The 19,829-nt window shown below is 35.8% G+C and overlaps 1 protein-coding gene across 4 annotated transcripts in view; it reads right to left on the bottom strand.

The window, feature by feature from the left end:
* The window catches only part of Tmem161b (transmembrane protein 161B), a 57,525-nt gene extending 38,007 nt beyond the window's left edge, over positions 1-19,518 (bottom strand). Inside the window, exons 1-4 of one of the 4 annotated variants that reach the window (XM_013015912.1) lie at positions 19,402-19,518; positions 15,186-15,227; positions 8,050-8,080; positions 3,018-3,121 (exon numbers count right to left, since the gene is read on the bottom strand). In XM_013015912.1, the coding sequence (XP_012871366.1) occupies positions 3,018-3,121; positions 8,050-8,076 (131 nt within the window). In that variant the 5' untranslated portion in view covers positions 8,077-8,080; positions 15,186-15,227; positions 19,402-19,518. Of the gene's footprint in view, positions 1-3,017; positions 3,122-8,030; positions 8,081-15,185; positions 15,228-19,401 lie in introns of those variants that run through there. The other 3 variants (XM_013015910.1, XM_013015914.1, XM_013015913.1) reach the window with 3 other exon arrangements.
* Between the last annotated feature and the right edge of the window lie 311 nt (positions 19,519-19,829).

The raw sequence follows: 19,829 nt of genomic DNA, 5'->3' as shown, positions 1-19,829 counted from the left end.
CCCACCATCTCTTATGCTACCCCCCCCACTCTTTTCACACTCCAACTAGCATGGTATGTGACAAGAACTCCAAGGTCTTAAGATCTCAGTCTACAAAGATTTCAGAGCACATCCCAACATCTCCCCTCTGACCTAGCTCATGGTGTAAAGGTCCAAATGAGTTACCATATTAAAAAAATTATCAATATGTCTTATGCAAGTATGTGATAATAATACAATTAAACCAGGCTAAAGACAGAGGCCATTATGTGATAGGGATATAAATTAACAAGATACCAAAAGAAAATAGTAATTTTTAAGAATATTTCAGACAATATATTTGTAACTTAAAAGTTGCAATACTGTAAATATTAAACTCCAAAGCCAAAATTCTTCCACATACTCATGGCTATCTATATCCACTGTGTTATCTATACATATTTTCACCTAAATAGTTCCTTTAAATAGTTTTGTTCAACAGAGTTACTTCCAAGACATGTTAAATTATTTAGTTTTTATAAAATAAATACCAAGAAGCTGAAATATGTTTTATCAGGCAGGGAAGTTTAGAGGAGTGGGGACAGACAAATTGAGAGAAAGGGTGAACAAATACAGTCATAATATCTAATGTACAACTTGAGGTGATGCGTTGGGTTGGGACAAATGCAGAAGAGTGATGGAAAAGGTGACACTGATCAAGATGCATTGTACTCATAAACTGACATGTTGAATTAAAACCTCTTTATACAACTACTTACAGGTAATTTAAAATTTTTAATTAAAAAAATTTAAAGAGGGAATTGGTGGCTCATGGCTATAATCCTAGCTACTCAGGAAGCTAAGATCTGAGGATTGCAATTAGAAGCCAGCTTGTACAGGATAGTTCATGATAATCTAAATCTCCAATTAACTGCCCAAAAAAAAAAAGCCAGAAATGATGCTGTGGCTCAAGTAGGAGTGCTAGTCTCAAGCAAAAAAGCTCAGAGACAGAGTCCAGACCCTGAGTTCAAGCCCCAGGATCAGCACCAAAAGTGAATACATAAACAATAAAAAACTTGAAAAAATAAAAGTCCTGTTGTATCTTTCCCTTTAAACTACTTTAAGTATTTTATAGGAACTAAAAGAATGCCCTCAGATTTTTCTTTCTTCAATCCAATGGGTTAAAATACAAACTGCCATTTATTATTAATAATATTTTTTGGAGGGGGTGGGAGGGTTGATAGTGGTGCTTGAACTCTGGGCCAGGGTGCCATCCTTTAGCTCTTCAGCTCAAGACTAGCACTCTACTACTTGAGCCACAGTGCCACTTCTGGTTTTCTGGTGGTTTATTGGAGATAAGAGTTTCATGAACTTTCCTGCCCAGGCTGGCTTTGAACTGTGAACCTCAGATCTCAGCCTCCTGAGCAGCTAGGATTACAGCTGTGAGCCACTAGTTCCCAACTTATCAATAGTATTTTTATATAGGAAATGGAGAAGAGATTTTAGATGATTTTCAGTATTAGAATGGTACCATTTCATATTACAAAAAGTTGATAAAGCATTAAAAAAAAAGTTGAAACAATCATGTTTTTATGACGTTCATGAAGTCTCATTTGTATTATAAGCATAAGAGTTCAGATACATGCAATTTAGAGGAGAAAATAAATTACTGTATTTTATATACCTTTACAAACTAAGGTTTTATTTCATCTAGAACTAATGATAATTTGCATAGTAGATGCATTTCCTTTAATCTGTAGACACTGGTTCTGCTAAGCATTAAACCAGATTACTTATATTAAAACTACATGAAAAAACTTATAGATGACTGATTTTCCCTCTTTAAAGGTCTGACACAGGCTTCAACTCTACCAAAACTTTAGTTTTTATTATGTTAGTATACATCTATAAGTAGCTATTCTTTCACACATTCACTATATACAGATGCAGACATACCAGTGTTTCAAAGCAATTTTAAAGATGTCCAAATATTTTTCTGTATTTGAACATCAATATGAAAAAGGTATAATGTATAAAGAAGAACACAACAATTTAACAATTACCACAAAAAAAAATTGCTGAAGTTTTTGGGGTTTAACTTGTCTTGCAATTTACGAAAGTACTCATAAGAGAGCTAGTCATTGTTTTCTCATTTCAAAATGTTTGAAGAAAATATACTAAATAATACCAGAATTTGGTTATTTATTAAAGATAAATAATTAGACATAGTAGCAAATTTATTACTTACCTTCCAGAATTAGAGAATTTTAGCATATATATTGTGTAGAGACTTTTTTTTTTTGCTTCTATCTATATGACATATCTAACTTGCTATTTTCGAGTTTTCATTTATTGTTCATTTATCACCGGAGCAACGTAGTTCTTTTTCAGAAAGAGCTGAAGATACTATTGAGTTTATAGTACAATAGATAAAATCCCACATAACTTCATTCTTTTCCTTGTTGAATTGAACAGTAAACTTCTTGTAATAAACCAAAGAATCTCTAACTTACAAATCCTGAAATGAGTCATTGACAATCATGTTGTAGAAACTTCTCCCAATAAATGGTGGAAACATGTCAGCACTTTCATGATAAATTCTCACCTTCCTGATCAACAATTGTTTTTCTGCTTGTTTGTTTGTTTGTTTTTGTCGATCCTGGGGGCTGAACTCTGGGCTGGGCCCTGTTCCTCAGCTCTTCAGCTCAAGGCTAGCATCCTACCGCTTGAGCCACAGAGCCACTTCCAGCTTTGTTCTGCTTATGTGGTGCTGAGAAATCGAACCCAGGGCCTCATGCAAGCATGCAAGGCAAGCACTCTACCACTGAGCCAACTTCCCACCCCCCGATCAACAATTCATTTAAACTTAACTAGAAAAGATATGTGGTAGTCACAGTGGCCAGACACTCAAGAGAAGAAAAAAAAAAAAAGTCAAGAGAGGTAGAATGGGAGAAACCTTCCCATGTTATACCTTCAAAAACAGGAATTAGCATCTCTAGAAAGTTAATCAGGCTTAAAGACTGAAAATGCCAATCACAATCAACCTGTCCTTGCCTTACCTGCCATTACAGAGTAGCCATCGAGCAAGAGAATAGTGAGGTATAATCTTCTGCATGACACTGGCCATCACCATGGTAACAACCAGCTGTATACCTATCACACCCTGTGTAAAACAAACAAACAAATAAATTTAACAGTAAATGAATTTTGACTTGGGTTTACTGCTGAAAAACTTGCCATACAGTTTGAAAATTACATGTTTAAGAAAAATGAGTTTACTATTAAAATACATCATTATCATGGCATTTAGGTATTCAAGATGACATACTCAGTTTAAACTTAAAATTTATTATGTAGTCTCACAAACCTTTGCTACAAGTTAATGAAGTGTTACATCCATGTGAACAAAAGTAAAATGAATTAGATACACTTCTGAAATCTTCTCCCAATAAATGTTTTCTATAAATTAAGGATATCAAAACAAAGTGAAAAGTATTGATTGTCCAAACTTCTCTAGTTTACTCCATATACTTAAAACACCATCTTGCTAATAAGCTTTTGAAGTAGTATGCAAAGCTAGCTTTAGTCGTTAATTCAATAATTCCAGTACTCAGGAGTCTGAGGCTAGAAGATTAATAATCAGAACCTGACTCCAAGTGTATATCAGTGTCTCATACCTGCAATCCTGGCTACTCAAGAAGCTGGGGAACAGTTTGAAGTCATCCCAGGAAGGAAAGTCCTTAAAACTCTTACCTCCAAATTAATATAGTAGGGTGCTAACTTCAAGCAAAAGTTCAGAGACAGCACCCAGGCCCTGAGTTCAAGCCACAGTATCAACACAAAACAAAAAGAACCTGACTCACATGAGAAAAACATCTTTCTATCAAAGTTGTTTGTTTCCTTTTTGTTAATCTTGAGAGAATGTTTTTCTGAAAAGTTCCTGCTTTGACCAGGTGGCCTGACTCTTGTTAAATACTTTTTAGATATATACATCCTTTCCCTAAGCACTTTCATTAAGACATGGTGTTAGAAGCTCCTTCAATTTTAGTTATTTTGGATGAATTAAGCCACAACCTTTGGCAGATTATGAACCTGAGATAAGCCAATGCAAGCAGAGGGGCAGGGCCTGCCTGGTAGGGATAAAAAGGGAGCAGCCTGCCTGCTCTGTGTGCTTGCTTGCCAGGTTTCGGGCTGACGGTGCACCCTTCTAGAAGTGAACTTTGCCTTGCTGAGTTCCATTCCAGTTGGTGTCCTTATTCCTATGTGACACCTCAACATCTTGAGATATTTCTAACATTCAAAAAAGAGAAGTATGAATATGATATGTTGATGGCAGAACCTGAAAACTGAAATTGCAGATTTGAAAACTGAACTTATACTGCTACCATCTATTTCCAGTGAGTAAGTTCCTCAACAACATACAACAATCCTACTAATTTTCTGTCATCAAATCCTATACCACCCACTAGATGTGTAATTCTGGAGATATTACTTAAACACCCTTGCACCTTTATTTCCTCTTCCATAAAACAGAGATAATAATTCAATCTATGTCTTCAGACTGGTTGGGAATTATGCCTCATACATAGTTAAGCAGTTAATACATGATATCATTGTTTGGTTTTGTCATCATGATTATTATCACAAGTACTAGGAGACAGAATTTTTCTTATCGAGAATGGAGAAAAAAGTGCTATTAGTCTCAGAAACTCAAATTTTTGGCATGAAGAAGTAATATAAAAATGTCAGAAGACCAAAGGTGTTAGCAATATCCCCACCTTTGCTCCTCAGCCCCACCTAGATCTGAGCTACTCCCTGCCCTGGAGCTTCCAGTCCTATAGCTGGCCACTTCCTCTCTCTGCCCAGACCCACCTGCTCATATATGGCTTACCTTTTACCTCACTTCCCCAGAGACAGACCCTCGACTTGGATGGAGGCAGATGCCATGTGCTCCTACTCCGGGAAGATATAGCCCCTCTAATAAACCTTACGTTTCTCCTGTGCTGCCTCTGTGGTCCTCTGGGAGGGTCCTGAAGGATCCTTTCAAACTGGAGTGAAGTATTTGTAACTCATGTCACAAAGGGACAATTTAATAGTATGTAGAGTTCTTATAACTCAGTAAGCAGTCAATGATCTAAATCTAATTTTTAAAAAGATAATTCCTCAAAAATTAATTAAAAAGGTTCTTAAATGGGACTTCTAAAAAAAAAGTATAACAAACCTACCTTAGCTACTTCTATTTGGGGATATTTTAATGCCTTAATCTCTACCAACTAGGTTAAAGTTAACTAGGTTAAACTTTTACATTCTCCTAACATCAAATGTTCTTTTCTTTTCCATTTCCTATCATTATTTTTCTGTAATTCATAATAGAAATCCTGCAATCTCCATACAGTGCACGACACTTCAAAGAACTTGTTCAAGTAGAACAAGGCCAAGAAATATATTAACACATATGTCAGAAAGATAGTATATTTGAGATTATAGGTGTCAAAAAGTAAAAGATCTCTATTTAGTCAGTTTTGTGGACACAGTAAGTAACCTCAACCTGGCCTACAAGGAAGTGATAGTATCACAGAATTTTCAAGGTCATGTAGTACAATCTCTCAAACATTTTGTAAAATGTTATTTGTATAGATATTTCTGTTCCTTAAAAGCAGAAACCTATCTTGATCACATCTAATAAATGTCATAACTATTAAATGGGATTTCAGAAAGATTATTCTAGAAAATAGATATGATGAAATGTGATAAACTGGAGTAAGATTTTTTTTTTTGCCAACATTTGTTTCCTTCAAATAATAAAACACAGATATTGCCACAGACATGAGAAATATTGCCACTCTTAAATGATGTAAATCATGTTAAGGCAAAAATTAGAGAAGTGGACTAAAACTAGGAATATATAATAATTCAAACTCCAAAATAATGAAGTACTTCTGGGAACCAGAAGAGAAACACATTCCAAGGGTATTAAGGGTATTGTTTAAGAACTTAAGAGACTGATTATGTATGGAGGGAAAGAATGAGAGATTCACCTTGAGAAAGACAACATGGGAAGGTTGGTACATTCTTGGTGTTCTAATTAATTACTTAAATGAATTCATGCAAAAGTATAACTTTAACAATTTTACTATGTTATTTTACTCTTTTAATTAAAGCTGATAAGACCTCTAAAACCTCACCTATGTTCCCTATGTTCTATACTATATACTATTGTATAATGGAAATTTTATTCTTCTTTGCTTTTTTCCTTTGTAGTAATGGGGGCTGAATTTAGGGCAAGGGCTCTGCTACTAGAACCACATATCCACCCCTTTTGTTAAGTTTCTAAAAATTTTTGTAGACATAAAGTGCTCAAATGTATTTCATATACACACTTATATACACACTTATAATGTAGTTTGATCAAATTCACCATGTATATTACTGATTCTTAACATCCCCTCCCCGAACTGTTTCATTCGATTACTTTCATAATTATATATAATGTACTCAAATCATATTCATTCTCCATCATATTTTCTATTTCTCATTCTTCCTTTTGTCTTATATGACCCTGAACTAACCAATCCTCCTCCTATCTCCACCCCCTAAGTAGATGTGCATGCATATAGGAATGCAACACCATATGCTGATAAAAATCTTTCAACTTTTTGTGAGAAATCATTGAATCTTCTCTAGAATTTATTGCTATTAGGTGACTACATATGTGCTATTAAAAAGGTCAATTTTACCCTCAGATAATATTTAACATAGATAATTTAAGATTATATGGAAAATATACCTTACGAGTTATTGCTTTTCATACAAATGAAGGGAAGAAACCTTAGACTTTTTTTTTCTTTTTTTGCCAGTTCTGGGACTTGAACTCTGGGCCTGGGTGTTGTTCTGTAGCTTATTTTGCTCAAGGTGACACTCTACCACCTGAGCCACAATACCACTTCTGACTTCTTTGAGTAGTTTATTGGAGATAACAGTCTCACTGAATTTCCTGCCCAGGCTTGCTTTGAACCATGATGCTCAGATCTTGCCCTCCTGAATAGCTAGGGTTACAGGCATGAGCCACTTGGTCCAGGCTCAAAATAGTAATCTTTTAAGAAAATTATACATTATTAGTATTTGATTTAGAGTAACTTTTAGATCCTCAGTATATAATTAACAATTACAGTGCACCTATCAAGATTACAACATACATAAAAGAATTAAGGTATCTTAAGTGAAGACATGATGTTTTAACATGAAAAAAAAATCCATTTTAATGACCCATCTTCATGCCCAAATTCATATATAGGGTTTTTTTACATAAATGACTCTCTGAAATGTTTAAAAATCAACTGTCTTGACTATTATTTTGTAATTAAAGAAGAATGCTTAAGCATATTTACTTTAAATGTAAACATAAATTTGACAAAAACAAAACAAAACAACTGTTAAGCTGAGCAGAGATGCAGTAAAGCTACAAAGTCCATCAAGATTGAAGTCTCAAAGACAAAACCATATGGGTCACTGATTCAAGTAGCCTTAATGGTTTTATCAACGCTTCAAAACAATAACTTGACCAAAAAGATGGTTTCTGTCTGGATTCATTGCCCTTAGGTTCTGACTCTCTTGATAACTGGAACTGGGGAAAGTCATTTATGAAATAGCTCATAAGCACCCAAGAAGGGCAAAACACTGGGATAACTTAGGTTTCAACCTTTCCACATCTATTAACCTGAGGCCATGAAAGCAACAAAGTTATTTGCCTTTAATGTCTGGAAGAATGATCATTTCAATTTTTGTCAGTAATAGTTTCCAAGTAGGCTAAAAAAAATTCTTGACAATGAAAATTAAACAACTCTCTGAGAAATAAAATACACCAAATAGCAATATTCTTCTTTCTTGTAGACACTAAAAATAAAACTTCAAAACTTAAATATAAACATGCTACAATTTTTAAATTCAAACTCTGAATACTGTATCAACCTCCCTGGAGTTAGAATTTTGTTATGTTTCATTAAACTAGCTCTCCTGCTGACAATCAGATTGAAACAAAGCACACATTGTTTACCATTAGAAAACATATTTACATATAAACTTGGGACTCACACCACCCCAAATGGTTTCAATTTTCATCTCCCTGAATAAGTTAGGAAGGAGAAAAAGAAGAGATGTTACTCAATATATTTCCTACTTTCTGTTTCTCAACTGTTTACATGTTTTAATAATTGATTGCTAGACATGTTCAAACAGATTTCTTAGACATGCTCAAATAATTTTTTACTCGAATTTCAACTCGCTACATATAAAATTTAGAATTTACACGTTAAGCATTTAAACAAACCACCTCTGAACAATTTACAAATGAAGAATACAAGATGCAAACAATAAAGATCTTAGAGCTATTCAGTTATAACAATTACTCACTGCTTTTTTGCACTAAAGTCTACTCAGTGCTTTATATAAACATTTATTGTGCAACAAATTAAATGGTGGGGTCTTAGATCACCAGCAACTGCCATCAATGAGCAGTTAGTTCACTAAGACAGCAAAGAGAAAAAAGTAATGATGCTGCGCAGCAGTGGCTCACACCTGTAATCTATCTACTCAAGAGGCTTAAATCTGGAGAATTACAGTTTAAATAAAATAAAAAGTTTAAGAGCACAGAAAAAGGATAGAGAAACTGAGTAAATCTTAACAGGCAGTTGAGAGAGCAGTATGAAATACGTAAGTATGTAACACGTAAGGATATCTGATACTGAAGTGCATAATGAGAAAGATTAAGAATAAAAAGCAGTTGAAACTAAGAATGACCAAAGATAGACTAATTTAGAAGGAAATCAATCAACCTTCAGTGAGACTGAACACCAAAGATGACAATGTCTCAAAGTTTATTTCAAAATGTTTTTATTTGGATGACTGGCAGAATATTAGACATGGATAGGCAAGCTAAGGTCTGAAAGAAGGTTGACAAGCCTCAGCTAGGCTTCCTACAGAGTACTTTTCTTGCATCTTTGGTTTTCTAGAACACAGAAATTAGAGCTGGTGGCTCATGCCTGTAATCCTAACTACTCAAGAGGCTGAGAGCTGAGAATCCCGATTCAAGCCAGCCTGGGAAAGAAAGTTCAAGAGACTTTTATCTCCAATTCACCAAAAAGCTGGTATGGAGCTGTGGCTCAAGAGGGAGAGTACCAGCTTTGGGCAAAAAAGTTCAGGAACAGGGCTCAAGCCCTGAGTTCAAGTCCCAGGACTGGCAGACACACAAAGATTACATTAAAAAAAAATCAAAATCATGCTTTCACTTGTATAGCAAGAATGACTGATCTGCCTTAAATAGCTGACAAATGTTTGAAAGACTTTTATTTTAACTAATTTGTAGTAAAAATATAAACTAGCAAATATATTAGACATTCAACTTCCTTAAGTATTCCATTCAACTCTATCTTAATGATACCCAGGAAGCCAAATTAAAAGTAGGCTGTTTGATGACTGATGATATGCCACAAAAAGCAAGTAATATTTCAAACATTGTTAAAAAAAAATATACTTGGTCCACAATGCATCTCAAGAGTATAAAAATACTCTCAGCCTCAAATACTTACGGATAAATATATTCAATTTGGCTACTTTTTTTTTTTTTTTCCAGTCCTGGGGCCTGAACTTTGGGTCTGGGCCCTGTCCCTCAGCTCTTTAGCTCTAGGCTAGCAGCTCTAACACTTGAGCCTCAGAGCCACTTCCAGTTTTCTGGTGGTTAACTGGAGATAAGATTCTCATGGATTTGGGTAGCTAGGATTACAGGCGTGAGCCGCTGCCACCCAGTTTTTGTTTTTGTTTTTTTAAAAGACTTATAACTATTAAAACTACTTTCAAGCTCATAGATTCTTTTTAGATAAAACCTGAGTAAAAAATGCCAGATGCCAGTGGCTCCTGCCAATAATCAGCTACTCAGGAGGGTAAGATCTAAAGATCCCAGTTCAAACCCAACCTAAGCAAAAAAGACCATGAGACTCTTCCCTTCAATTTACCACCATAAAAGCCAAGTGGAGTTGTGGCTCAAGTGGTAGTGTTAATCTTGACTACAAAAGCTCAGTTCAAGCCCAGAGTTCAAGCCCTAGGACGACTGTCACCAAAAACAAAAGAAAACAAAACAAACAACAAAAAAATCCTATGTAAAAATTACTCTTTTGTGATATGTACATATAATTGTTTTGGCTAAAAACTAGTATACAGCAGATCTTGGAACTGACTGACATTTAAATTCAAGGTGAAAGGATATAATTCATTTCTTTATTCAGTGTTGGTTTTATCTAACCCTTAGTGCTAACCACTTCTCACCTTGACCTAAAATAGAATGTGATAAGTGGTATGGCAGAGGTTAATTCCCAATGTTACAGGAACAATCCAAGTTAAAAGAGTGATTATATCTTAAAAAAGGAGGTCTGGGGAAATCTGGTTCACAAAGATGACAGCTGAACTAGCTGGACAAGGATAAAGATATATACCACTATCACAAAGAGAAGGAAAGAGAATATTGATGGCTACATTTTACTATGAATTATACACCACAGGCTTTTTAAGTTTTTGGAAATAATTACAGGATCTTAAGCCCAAGAAACCAAGTCAAACAAATTTTGGGAAAACAACGGTTATTAATCTAGCAGGCACAAGGCCCTGGTTCAGTCCTCAACACTACTACTCTTCCCCAAAAAGGTAGTAAAAGCAACACATTCATTGTATATTGTATATGTACACACACACACACACACACACACACACACACACACAGCATTGAAGATACCAATGTTCTCATTTAAAGGATCAAGAATAGACTAAACTAAACATGGTAAAAGTATAACTTTATGATGTTCTGTCCCACTAAATATAATCAGAGTAAGTACAACGATGTACTAAATTTGAAAAATGAAGTCTTCACAAGTTACATGCAGTTGGTCAAGCTAATGAAAAGCAAATCAAGAGTCTTTTTATATAGCCTGCTTTTGAATATTTGTTTTATTGAGACAAGATTTCACTATGTAGCCCTGGATGGCCTCAAACTCATCTCCTGACTCAGCCTCCTGAATGATAGAATTACAAGAAAGCACAAAAATGACCAGCTATAGCAATTGTTTGAGCAAACTCAGAATAAGTACAAGAGATAAACTCTCAAAGAAAGGTAAGAGCAGTTAATACTTAAATAAATGATTGCAAGCAACTACAAGTCTGCATGATTTAGCAGGTAGGTACTGCATCAGAGATGAGTGATCTGGAGTTAACTTTGAAAAGGTTACATGAATAGAAAAGTACAAGATAAGCTTGGGAGATATCTCTGAGGACTAACCACACCAAGGTGAGGAGAAAAATGCCATAAAATAAAAATTAGGATTACCAACATAATCAGTATAACTGAAAAGAGATCTTGAAATTGGAGAATTGATGCTGGAGAGATTTGTTTACAAAAAAAAAGGTTACTTTAATAGTTTCTTCACCAAAACTGAGGACAGTTTAAAATCCAAAGGAGAAAATTTTTATAATTACTACCAATAGTGGTTAAAAAAAAAATCACAAAGAGGCAAGAAATCTCTCCAAGACAATCACTATTATCCTAGGGTAGATAATATAGGCTATTCTTGACTTTATCAGTTTTATGACATAACACTAGCCCTTAGAGACTTAGTAAAATTAGACTGAAAGTTAAAAAATGAAATAGAACTAAAAAGGAGACTTGTGCTAACATGCAACTGAGGTTACAGAAGGATGCGGATTGGGCACAAAAGCAGATAAAGGAATAAATAGCCTACTGATATGCAATACTGACTTATCATTTTACTGATGTATTGATTCATATGAAATGCTGATACTGTATTATCTTGATCTATAAAATAGCAATTTCTTAATAGATCAAAATAATACTACAAATAGATAAATAGAACTGTATTAACAGGCAGATGGATTTTCAAACACAATTGTTTAGAGTATTAGTATGTCATGAGTTCTACTGAGAAGGTAAGTACCAGTGGGAGGCAATAGGATTAATGGAGAGAATGAATGAGGATAAATGTGGTCAAAGTAGTTTATTTGTATGTAACAGCAATGAAACCAGTTGGGATTATTTTAGGAAGGGAGGAAGAAGATAAAGGAAAATGGTAGAGCTATGAGTTTGATCAATATACAGTATATAAATATATAGAAATTTCATCATGAAATTCTCCCTGTATAATTAATGCACATTAACTTAAAAGAGAATTAGTTTGTCAGCACCAATGATTCAAAGAACAAAATGCTTTTAATTTTTCAGAGGAAAATGTACAAGCATGACATTTTTGCTATTTTCTAATTTAGAAAAAAAATAAAAACTAAAGTGAAAAATGAACAATCTTCAATAAAATACCTAAACATACCAAAAATGTCATAAGTAGAACTACAATCATAGTAGAATGCACAGCAAAAAAAGAAAAAAAAAGAGCAGCTCAAAAAAAGAGCTGCGCAAAAAGAGCTGCTTCAGACTTTCTGGTGAAGATGACAATATATAGTCTTTTATCAGAATTTGATTAAAACGTAAAAAGAAGAGAAGACACTTTTCTCAGAGGTGATAAGGCAAGTGGAAGACTAAACAGAGCAAAGATAAATACACTTTCTCACAAGAATAGAGGACATTCAAACTAAATACAATTCATAAACCATTTTAACACATTGGTGTTGAAATTAATAGTTGTTTTAAAAGATAATTTCTCAGTTACAGTGGGTTAAACAAATTATGCAGCATCTCATATAGAACAATGCCATAGTCATTAAAATGTGGATGGAAGTGAATCATTTTAAAAGATGTTAGTTAACAAGTTGCTTCATGTCTAGCCAAGACATGCACAAATGTTTCAGTACACCACTAAAAGATTCAATGGAAGAATGTAGCCTAAATTCTTTTACTTTTCCTTGACACTATAGAAAACCTTGCAGGTCTATATTCAGAGAAACTATTAGCCATTAACCGAACACAATAAATCAAGTCATTTGACACTTACAAATAAATTTAAGTCAATTTCAGCTAGGTCTTAAACACTTTCTTGACTTTCCAGTTTTCACTTAAAAAAACAACAAAAACAAAAAAGCCCAGTATAACTGCAAACTAGCCACCATCATTCCTAACTATAATCCCTAGTTTGAGGATCTCTCCTGCAATTAAATTATATTCATCTCATCTTTAAATTTTCTAGAAAAGTGACATGGCAGGTTTCCAATATGTTGACCTATTTGCCTTATAAATAGATAAAAACATAAATCATAAATTTCCCTGTTTTTTTAAATTATATTCAGAAGTGTACAAGGAATTTCAGCATAAAGAAAAATAGTCTAAAAGCAAAAGACAAAGTATCTGTTTTTTATAGATCTGAGAACAAGGTTTGTTTTTATAAGATAATCTCAATTTAATGCAACAGATGTTACAAATACTTACAACACACTAAAAATTAAAATTTTGTTGAGAGCCGGATGCTCATTCATTAATCCTAAGCTATTCAGGAGACTGAGATCTGAGGATCACAGTTTAAAGCCAGCAGGAAAGTATGTGAGACTCCAATTAGCCACCAGAAAACTTAAGTGGCACTGTGGCTGAAGTGGTAGAGTGCTAGCCTGGAGCTGAATAGCTAAGGGACAGTGCCCAGGCCCAGAGTTCAAACCCCACCATGGAAAAAAATATTGTTGAGTACACTAAAAAATATTAACTAAACAAAGTTAAAATATAAAATTAAGCTTAACTCAAAATTTAAAGTCAGATATAAAAAAAAAACAAGAAAATTTAATATGTACCTTTGATGTCACCATTTAGGCAACGCACTCATTGTAAATGTTCTAATGTATTAAATAATTAAACATGCTGGGAATATAAATTCTGTCACTAGCTACAAAAAAATTAGAAAATCTCTAATTCTCATATTCCTTATCAACAAAATCATAAGTGATCTCTAAAATCTCAAGCAGATTTGTCTATGACTACATTATTTTAACTAAATACAAAATCATTGGCACTCATGCACTTAACATTTCTATATCACCATTAGAGCCTGTGATATGTAATTATTGCTAGTGGCAATGAATAATCTGTTCCTTACAAAGATTACATCACCTAACACACCTGTAAGAAAATGTAACATTTATATATATAATATTTGCTCTGAGAAGAAATTAGAGTTCCAAATTAGTATAAGGTAGCAGACTTGGCCTTCAACCCAGCATTCTCATCCTATTTAGTGGTTTGTGGATTTCTTTTAGAAAAGACTTATGAATACTACAAATCCTATAATTTTACTTTGTTTTGCATTAAAATCTGACTGAACACCTGTGTCAATTCTCCCTTTTTAAATGACTCACTCTGTTTATAACCAAAACTTTTTATTTTTTTAAACTGGGGCTATCAATAGAAAGAGGGGCTGGGACTATAGCTCAGTGGAAGAGATCATGCCTAACATATATGAAGTCCTGGAATTGATAAGGGTTCGGGGTGGGAGGAACCTGTGTGGTAGTGTACACCTATAATCCTAGGCAGGTGTAGCCCCTGCTACATAGTGAGACCTTGTCCCCATGAACCTAAGAATCTGACATACTTTGAAATCAGTCATTTATAACCATCATAAAAAAAAAGTGTCCAAAGTCCTCTGGAATGATAAAAATCATTAAACCTTCAAGAAATGAAGCTTTGATTCTGTTGGAAAGAAATCTGCCAGTACTTTTTCTTTTGAGAAGAAAAAACTTTAACTTCTTTTTCTGGGTATTATATTAGGACAAAGAGTAGCAAAGGAACCAAATAAAAGATAATAAAATTGCTAAGCTCTCTGTAAAGGATAAATATAGGCAACTACATACACAAGGAAGTAACTAAATATAATAGTTTAAAATGTTTCTCTTCATCACAAAGATAAAGTATAAAATTCATTTAAAAAGTGAATTAGGGCTGGGAGTGTAACTCACTGCTACAGTACTTGTCTAACATGGACAAAATATTAGATTCAATTCCCAGGACTACAAAACCAAGTTAAATAAATAAAAACCACCATACCCTTACAGAGTCAAGGATTTACAACATTAACATGTTTACAAACATGTATGTATAAAAATAGAGCTGAACAGTTTATTGAAGTTCTTTCTTCATAGGCCATTTCCACTGGTGGAAAAAGTTTCCTCTTTCTTTCCAGTGTCCATTTATATTAATCTCATCTCTTCATAATCCAAACTCTCTACTTCCAAGAACTTACTCTATTATTATGATCTTGGGCTTCTACTTTTCCCTGTGATACCTGAGAAAGAAAACAAGTAAGTAAATAAATAGTTGGTGAGTATTAAGATGTTAACATAGGAAAGGAGCCTTTGAAAATTATGCTAATAATAAAATCTTTCAAGGGAACGTGTCTGGTGATCACATGGGAGGGAAGGCTCTATGAGAGTACATACTTATAACTCAGGAAAAAGCTAAGTTACAGGTGCACGAGTAGGAATCCAAGTAGAAAGAAAAGAAGCAATCTTATTCTTACAGCCCTCAGGAAAGGAAATACATAGATATAATTCAGGCTTGGAACAATGACACACAAAATACGTACGCTCATTAAGAAATTCTAGTGTATCACAGCTCCTCAGCCCCAATTTTTCTTCTTGTTTCTCACTCATCAATATTACTAAGAGTTCACCCCCAGCTCTAAGGGAAACTCTTACTCAAGTGTAAAGGAATGCCTTAACTCGATGCAACTAAGATAGCAAAGATATGAAAGAATCTGTATTCTCATTTCTTTTAGCAGTAGCAGATGTGTTTGGCATCTGAGTAAGCAATGTCACTATGCATAGCCTGACAGTAATTATTAATTTCTCTAGTATTATATAAGACACTCTATATTAACTAGGCTTGAGAAGATTTTCTAGAAATTGAATTATACAGCTACAAAATGCAACTATTTCTAATTATAATATTTTATAGGAAAATGATTGAGTTTTGAAAACTGAATTAAACTCTCAAAATTCAATCCCCTTCCAAATGGAAACTTATCAAACATAAATGATAACAAGACTGGAAACCAAAGAAAGGAGCCAAGGTGACTGGGTTAGAAAGTCAAATTTTATCACCAGGAACTGTGTAATTTGACAGGTTAAATTTGTGGTGCCTCCATTTCTATGTCGGTAAAATGAATATTAAAAAAAAATCTACACAAGATTTAATTACTTCAAAAGGATTTAAATGAGTTTTAAGTTTAGAATAAAATATATTTAACTATTACTTATTGAAGAAAAGTAAAATTCAATTTTACTCCTCTGTAGTAATTCTACTTGGCCCTTAAAAATCTGGACTAATAACCCTTTGTGAATTCCTTCTTGGATTCTACAAATAATGAATATCCTTTCCATTGTCCCTTCAATGTACATTCAACTAACTGTACATCAACAACATCTACAAATTAATACATTCAGAATCACAGAAATGCTAAGTCAAACTAGAAGTCACCCAGTTCTAATTCAAGCTACATTCTGTGCCATGTACTTATTTTATCATCAATCAATTTTAGAAATAGTCACATACAAAAAGACTCACATGTCTTGATTAAAGATTATATACTATAATCAGACATTAGTATTTATTTTTAAGCTTTAATATCAAAGTAGCAAAATTTGAAATTGTTTTAAGTTTTTCTAAATTTCATGATTAATGCTTCCAATGCAAAAGATAATTAGTCTAACAACAAGTGAATACAGCAAGATTTCAGAATAGAAGTCAATATACAAAAATTATTAACTTTTCCATCTCCCAACAATGAAGAAGAATTTGCAGTTAAAAATGTGATTTTGGAGGCTATGAAGGTGGCTCAGTGGTAGAGTGGTTGCCTTGCATGTATGAGGCCCTGATTCGATTCCTCAACACCACATAAGCAGAAAAAGCCAGAAGTGGCATTGTGGCTCAAGTGGTAGAGTGCTAGCTTTGAGCTGAAGAGCTGAGGGACAGTGGCCAGGCCCAGAGTTCAGACCTACCACTGACCAAAAAAAAAAAAGTGATTTTGGCTAGAGATGTAGGTTAGTAGAACACGTGCCTGTCCATGTTCTAGGTTCTGGGGATATATATATATATATATATATATATATATATATATAGTGTGTGTGTGTGTAGCATCACAGAACTGCTACTAAAATACCACTGTTACATCAACATTTTTTAAAAAGTTAAATAACTCGATATAAATCTAAGAAAATATGTATAAGATCTGTTGAAAGAAAACTACAAGACTCTTAAGACCAAACCCAAACAACAAAATATATGTAGTTATTCTGTGCTCATGGATAAGGAGGGCCAATATTGTCAAGATGTCAGTCTTTCTCCATTTGATCTCTCTATGCAATCAAAATCCTGAGAAATAATAATTTCAATACCAAAATACTTTTTCCAAAGTTTATAAGGGATAGGGCCTAGGGATGTAGTTCTGTGGTAGATTACTTGCCTAAAATATCAAGGCCTTGGGTTTGATCCAAAGAACTACAAAACCAACAAAACAAACCAATAATGACTAAAAACCCACAAAATTCAAAGTAAAACTCTGAGCCAGGGGCTGGTGGTGCACATTTGTAATCCCAGCCATATGGGGAGGTATGAGGATCACAGTAGGAAGTCAGCCCTAGGCAAAACTATGAGACTCTATCTGAAAAATAACAAAAGGACTGGGAACAAGACCCAAGCAAGAGGTAGAGCATCTGCCTAGCAAGTGCAAGGCTTTAGGTTCAAACCCCAGTACAACCAAAAAACAAAAGAATAAAAGAAACCAAAAAAGCAAAAAAAAAAAAAAATAGTGGTGGGTAGAAAAAAAGCTGACAAATTTTATAAGAAGGAAAAGACCCAGAATAGCCAATAATAAAGAAAAACAAAGTTGGAGGCCTGATAATTAATGAACTTCAACGTTTAAATGGACACTACAAGGACCTTAAAAAATAGATATAAATTTAACATCAATAAAATTGCTTCTTTAAAAATCTGCAGAAAAAAAAAATCCCCCAAAACTGTAAGATACCAATATACAAGTATCAGAATGGCCAAAATCCTGAACAGATAATACCAAATGCTGACAAGGCTGAGCAACACAACTTCTCGTTTACTGCAAGTGAAAGTAAAAATAGTATAGCCAATTTGAAAGATAATTTGGCAGCTCTTATAATCATGTTCTTATCATGTATTTCAGCAATTGTATTCTTTGATAGTCTCCCTTCTTATACAAAATTAGAAAATTAGGCTTTGGGTCTTTCCAGTTATATTGTTCCCTTTGCCTAGTTTCACAATTAAGTTAAAGAATATAAGCCGTACTATTCATACATTTGAAATGCATATATAAATATAGTATCGAGAGGCATAGTAACTGTTGAAGGTCTTTGTTTTTTACACTCAGGTAAGTTTCTAAATCGTACCAAAGAGGAGGCTGCCAATACTGAAGGCTAAAACACAAGCTCCTGCTTATGAGTTTGAAATCTTTCCTGTAGTTAAGTACCTGACAAGGCTCTGAAATTTACTAAAAACCCATCCATCTCGGAGGCAGGTAAGGTTTAAAAAAAAAAAATTCCAGAAAATGATTTAATGAATGGAATCCACTCTCCCCCCCCCTTCCCCCAGGGCACTTAGGTGAGAGTACCAGCATAACCTTGAAATTTCTATCCTTTCTTTCATAAATGGCTTGTGGACCTGCTGGCCCACAAAGAAAGCTACAGGGAACTAAATCCTTAGTAACCCAATTTTGATTAAGATCCTCTTTCTTCGGGTCCTGGAGTACCTTCAGCCTGAAAACAATACAGAAAAACAGAAACCTTCTTCAACAACTCCCTAATTGGAAGGCCTCAAAATGAAACAGGCTCCGGTTACGGTCCTCCATGATCACTCCTTTCCACCTGTTCCCCGCGTATCGAGTTCTCTCCTAGACTCATTTGCCCTGCACTTCGAGGAACTGACACCGCAGTGGTTCCTACTCCCATACCAAACCGGGCTCCGTAGCCCAAGTCGGACACCTTTTCCGACTCTGGAGTAGCCAAGTTTGGAAGATACCCTGACTGGGGTCGTTGCAATGACGAGGGTGGCTGGCTCTGGTCTCGGAGGGGGGGGGGGGGCGGACTCTGTTTCCAAGAGGTAATCAATGGCTGCCCACGGTCCTGCGGCGGAGGAGGGGCTGGCGGGACCGAGGTGCGGGGTCGGGTAAGGTCAACGCTCTTCACCTGGCGCCGCGGGCCGGACGGAGAAAGGACCCCCTCGGGGAGCCCCAGCCCCCGCCCCGCGGGCCCGGGCCCCGCCGCACCCCAGCCCTCAGGACAGGTGAGGTCCGGCCCGACGGCTCCCCGCAGCCGGCTCCATTCAGAGCACCGCACCGGCCCCGCTCCGCTCCGAGGACCGCCTCCCCACGGCCCCCGCCCCGGCCTTTTCCTCCCTACAGGAGTCCCACCGGTCCTCGCGGAAGGACTCACCATGGCGCCAAGGACAGGTCGTGAACTAGACACTCCGGAGTCGCCAGAACCGCCCCGGATCTCCGCTCCCCAGCCTGCGTTGAGGGGAAGCTCGGGAAACCGCCAGGGATCAGGGCTTCCGGCTCTACCGGAAGTTCTCCCCGCGCGGGACAGGAAGTTCCTCCTCCTCCAGCATGCCGGCGACCCTGCGCCACGCAGAGATGGGGCGAAGCAGGACGTCCTCTAAAGCCACTTCCGCGGGTGCTCGGGTAGAGGCTGGGGGGCGGCGCTGACCTTGAGACCGGGAGGCGCCGGCGCAGGCGCGGCGCAGGCAGGTGGGTGGGTGGGTGGGTGGAGTGGGCGGGGCGTGGTTGGGAGCCGGAGAGGCCTCGGAGGTAGGTGGGCGCCTGGCTCCGGGAGGTGATGGAGCCTGGGCTGGGGTGGGGTAG

Source organism: Dipodomys ordii, unplaced genomic scaffold, assembly GCF_000151885.1.
Source record: "Dipodomys ordii isolate 6190 unplaced genomic scaffold, Dord_2.0 Scaffold28, whole genome shotgun sequence".
NCBI classification, from domain to species: Eukaryota; Metazoa; Chordata; class Mammalia; order Rodentia; family Heteromyidae; genus Dipodomys; species Dipodomys ordii.
This window is presented reverse-complemented; position numbering and strand designations above follow the sequence as displayed.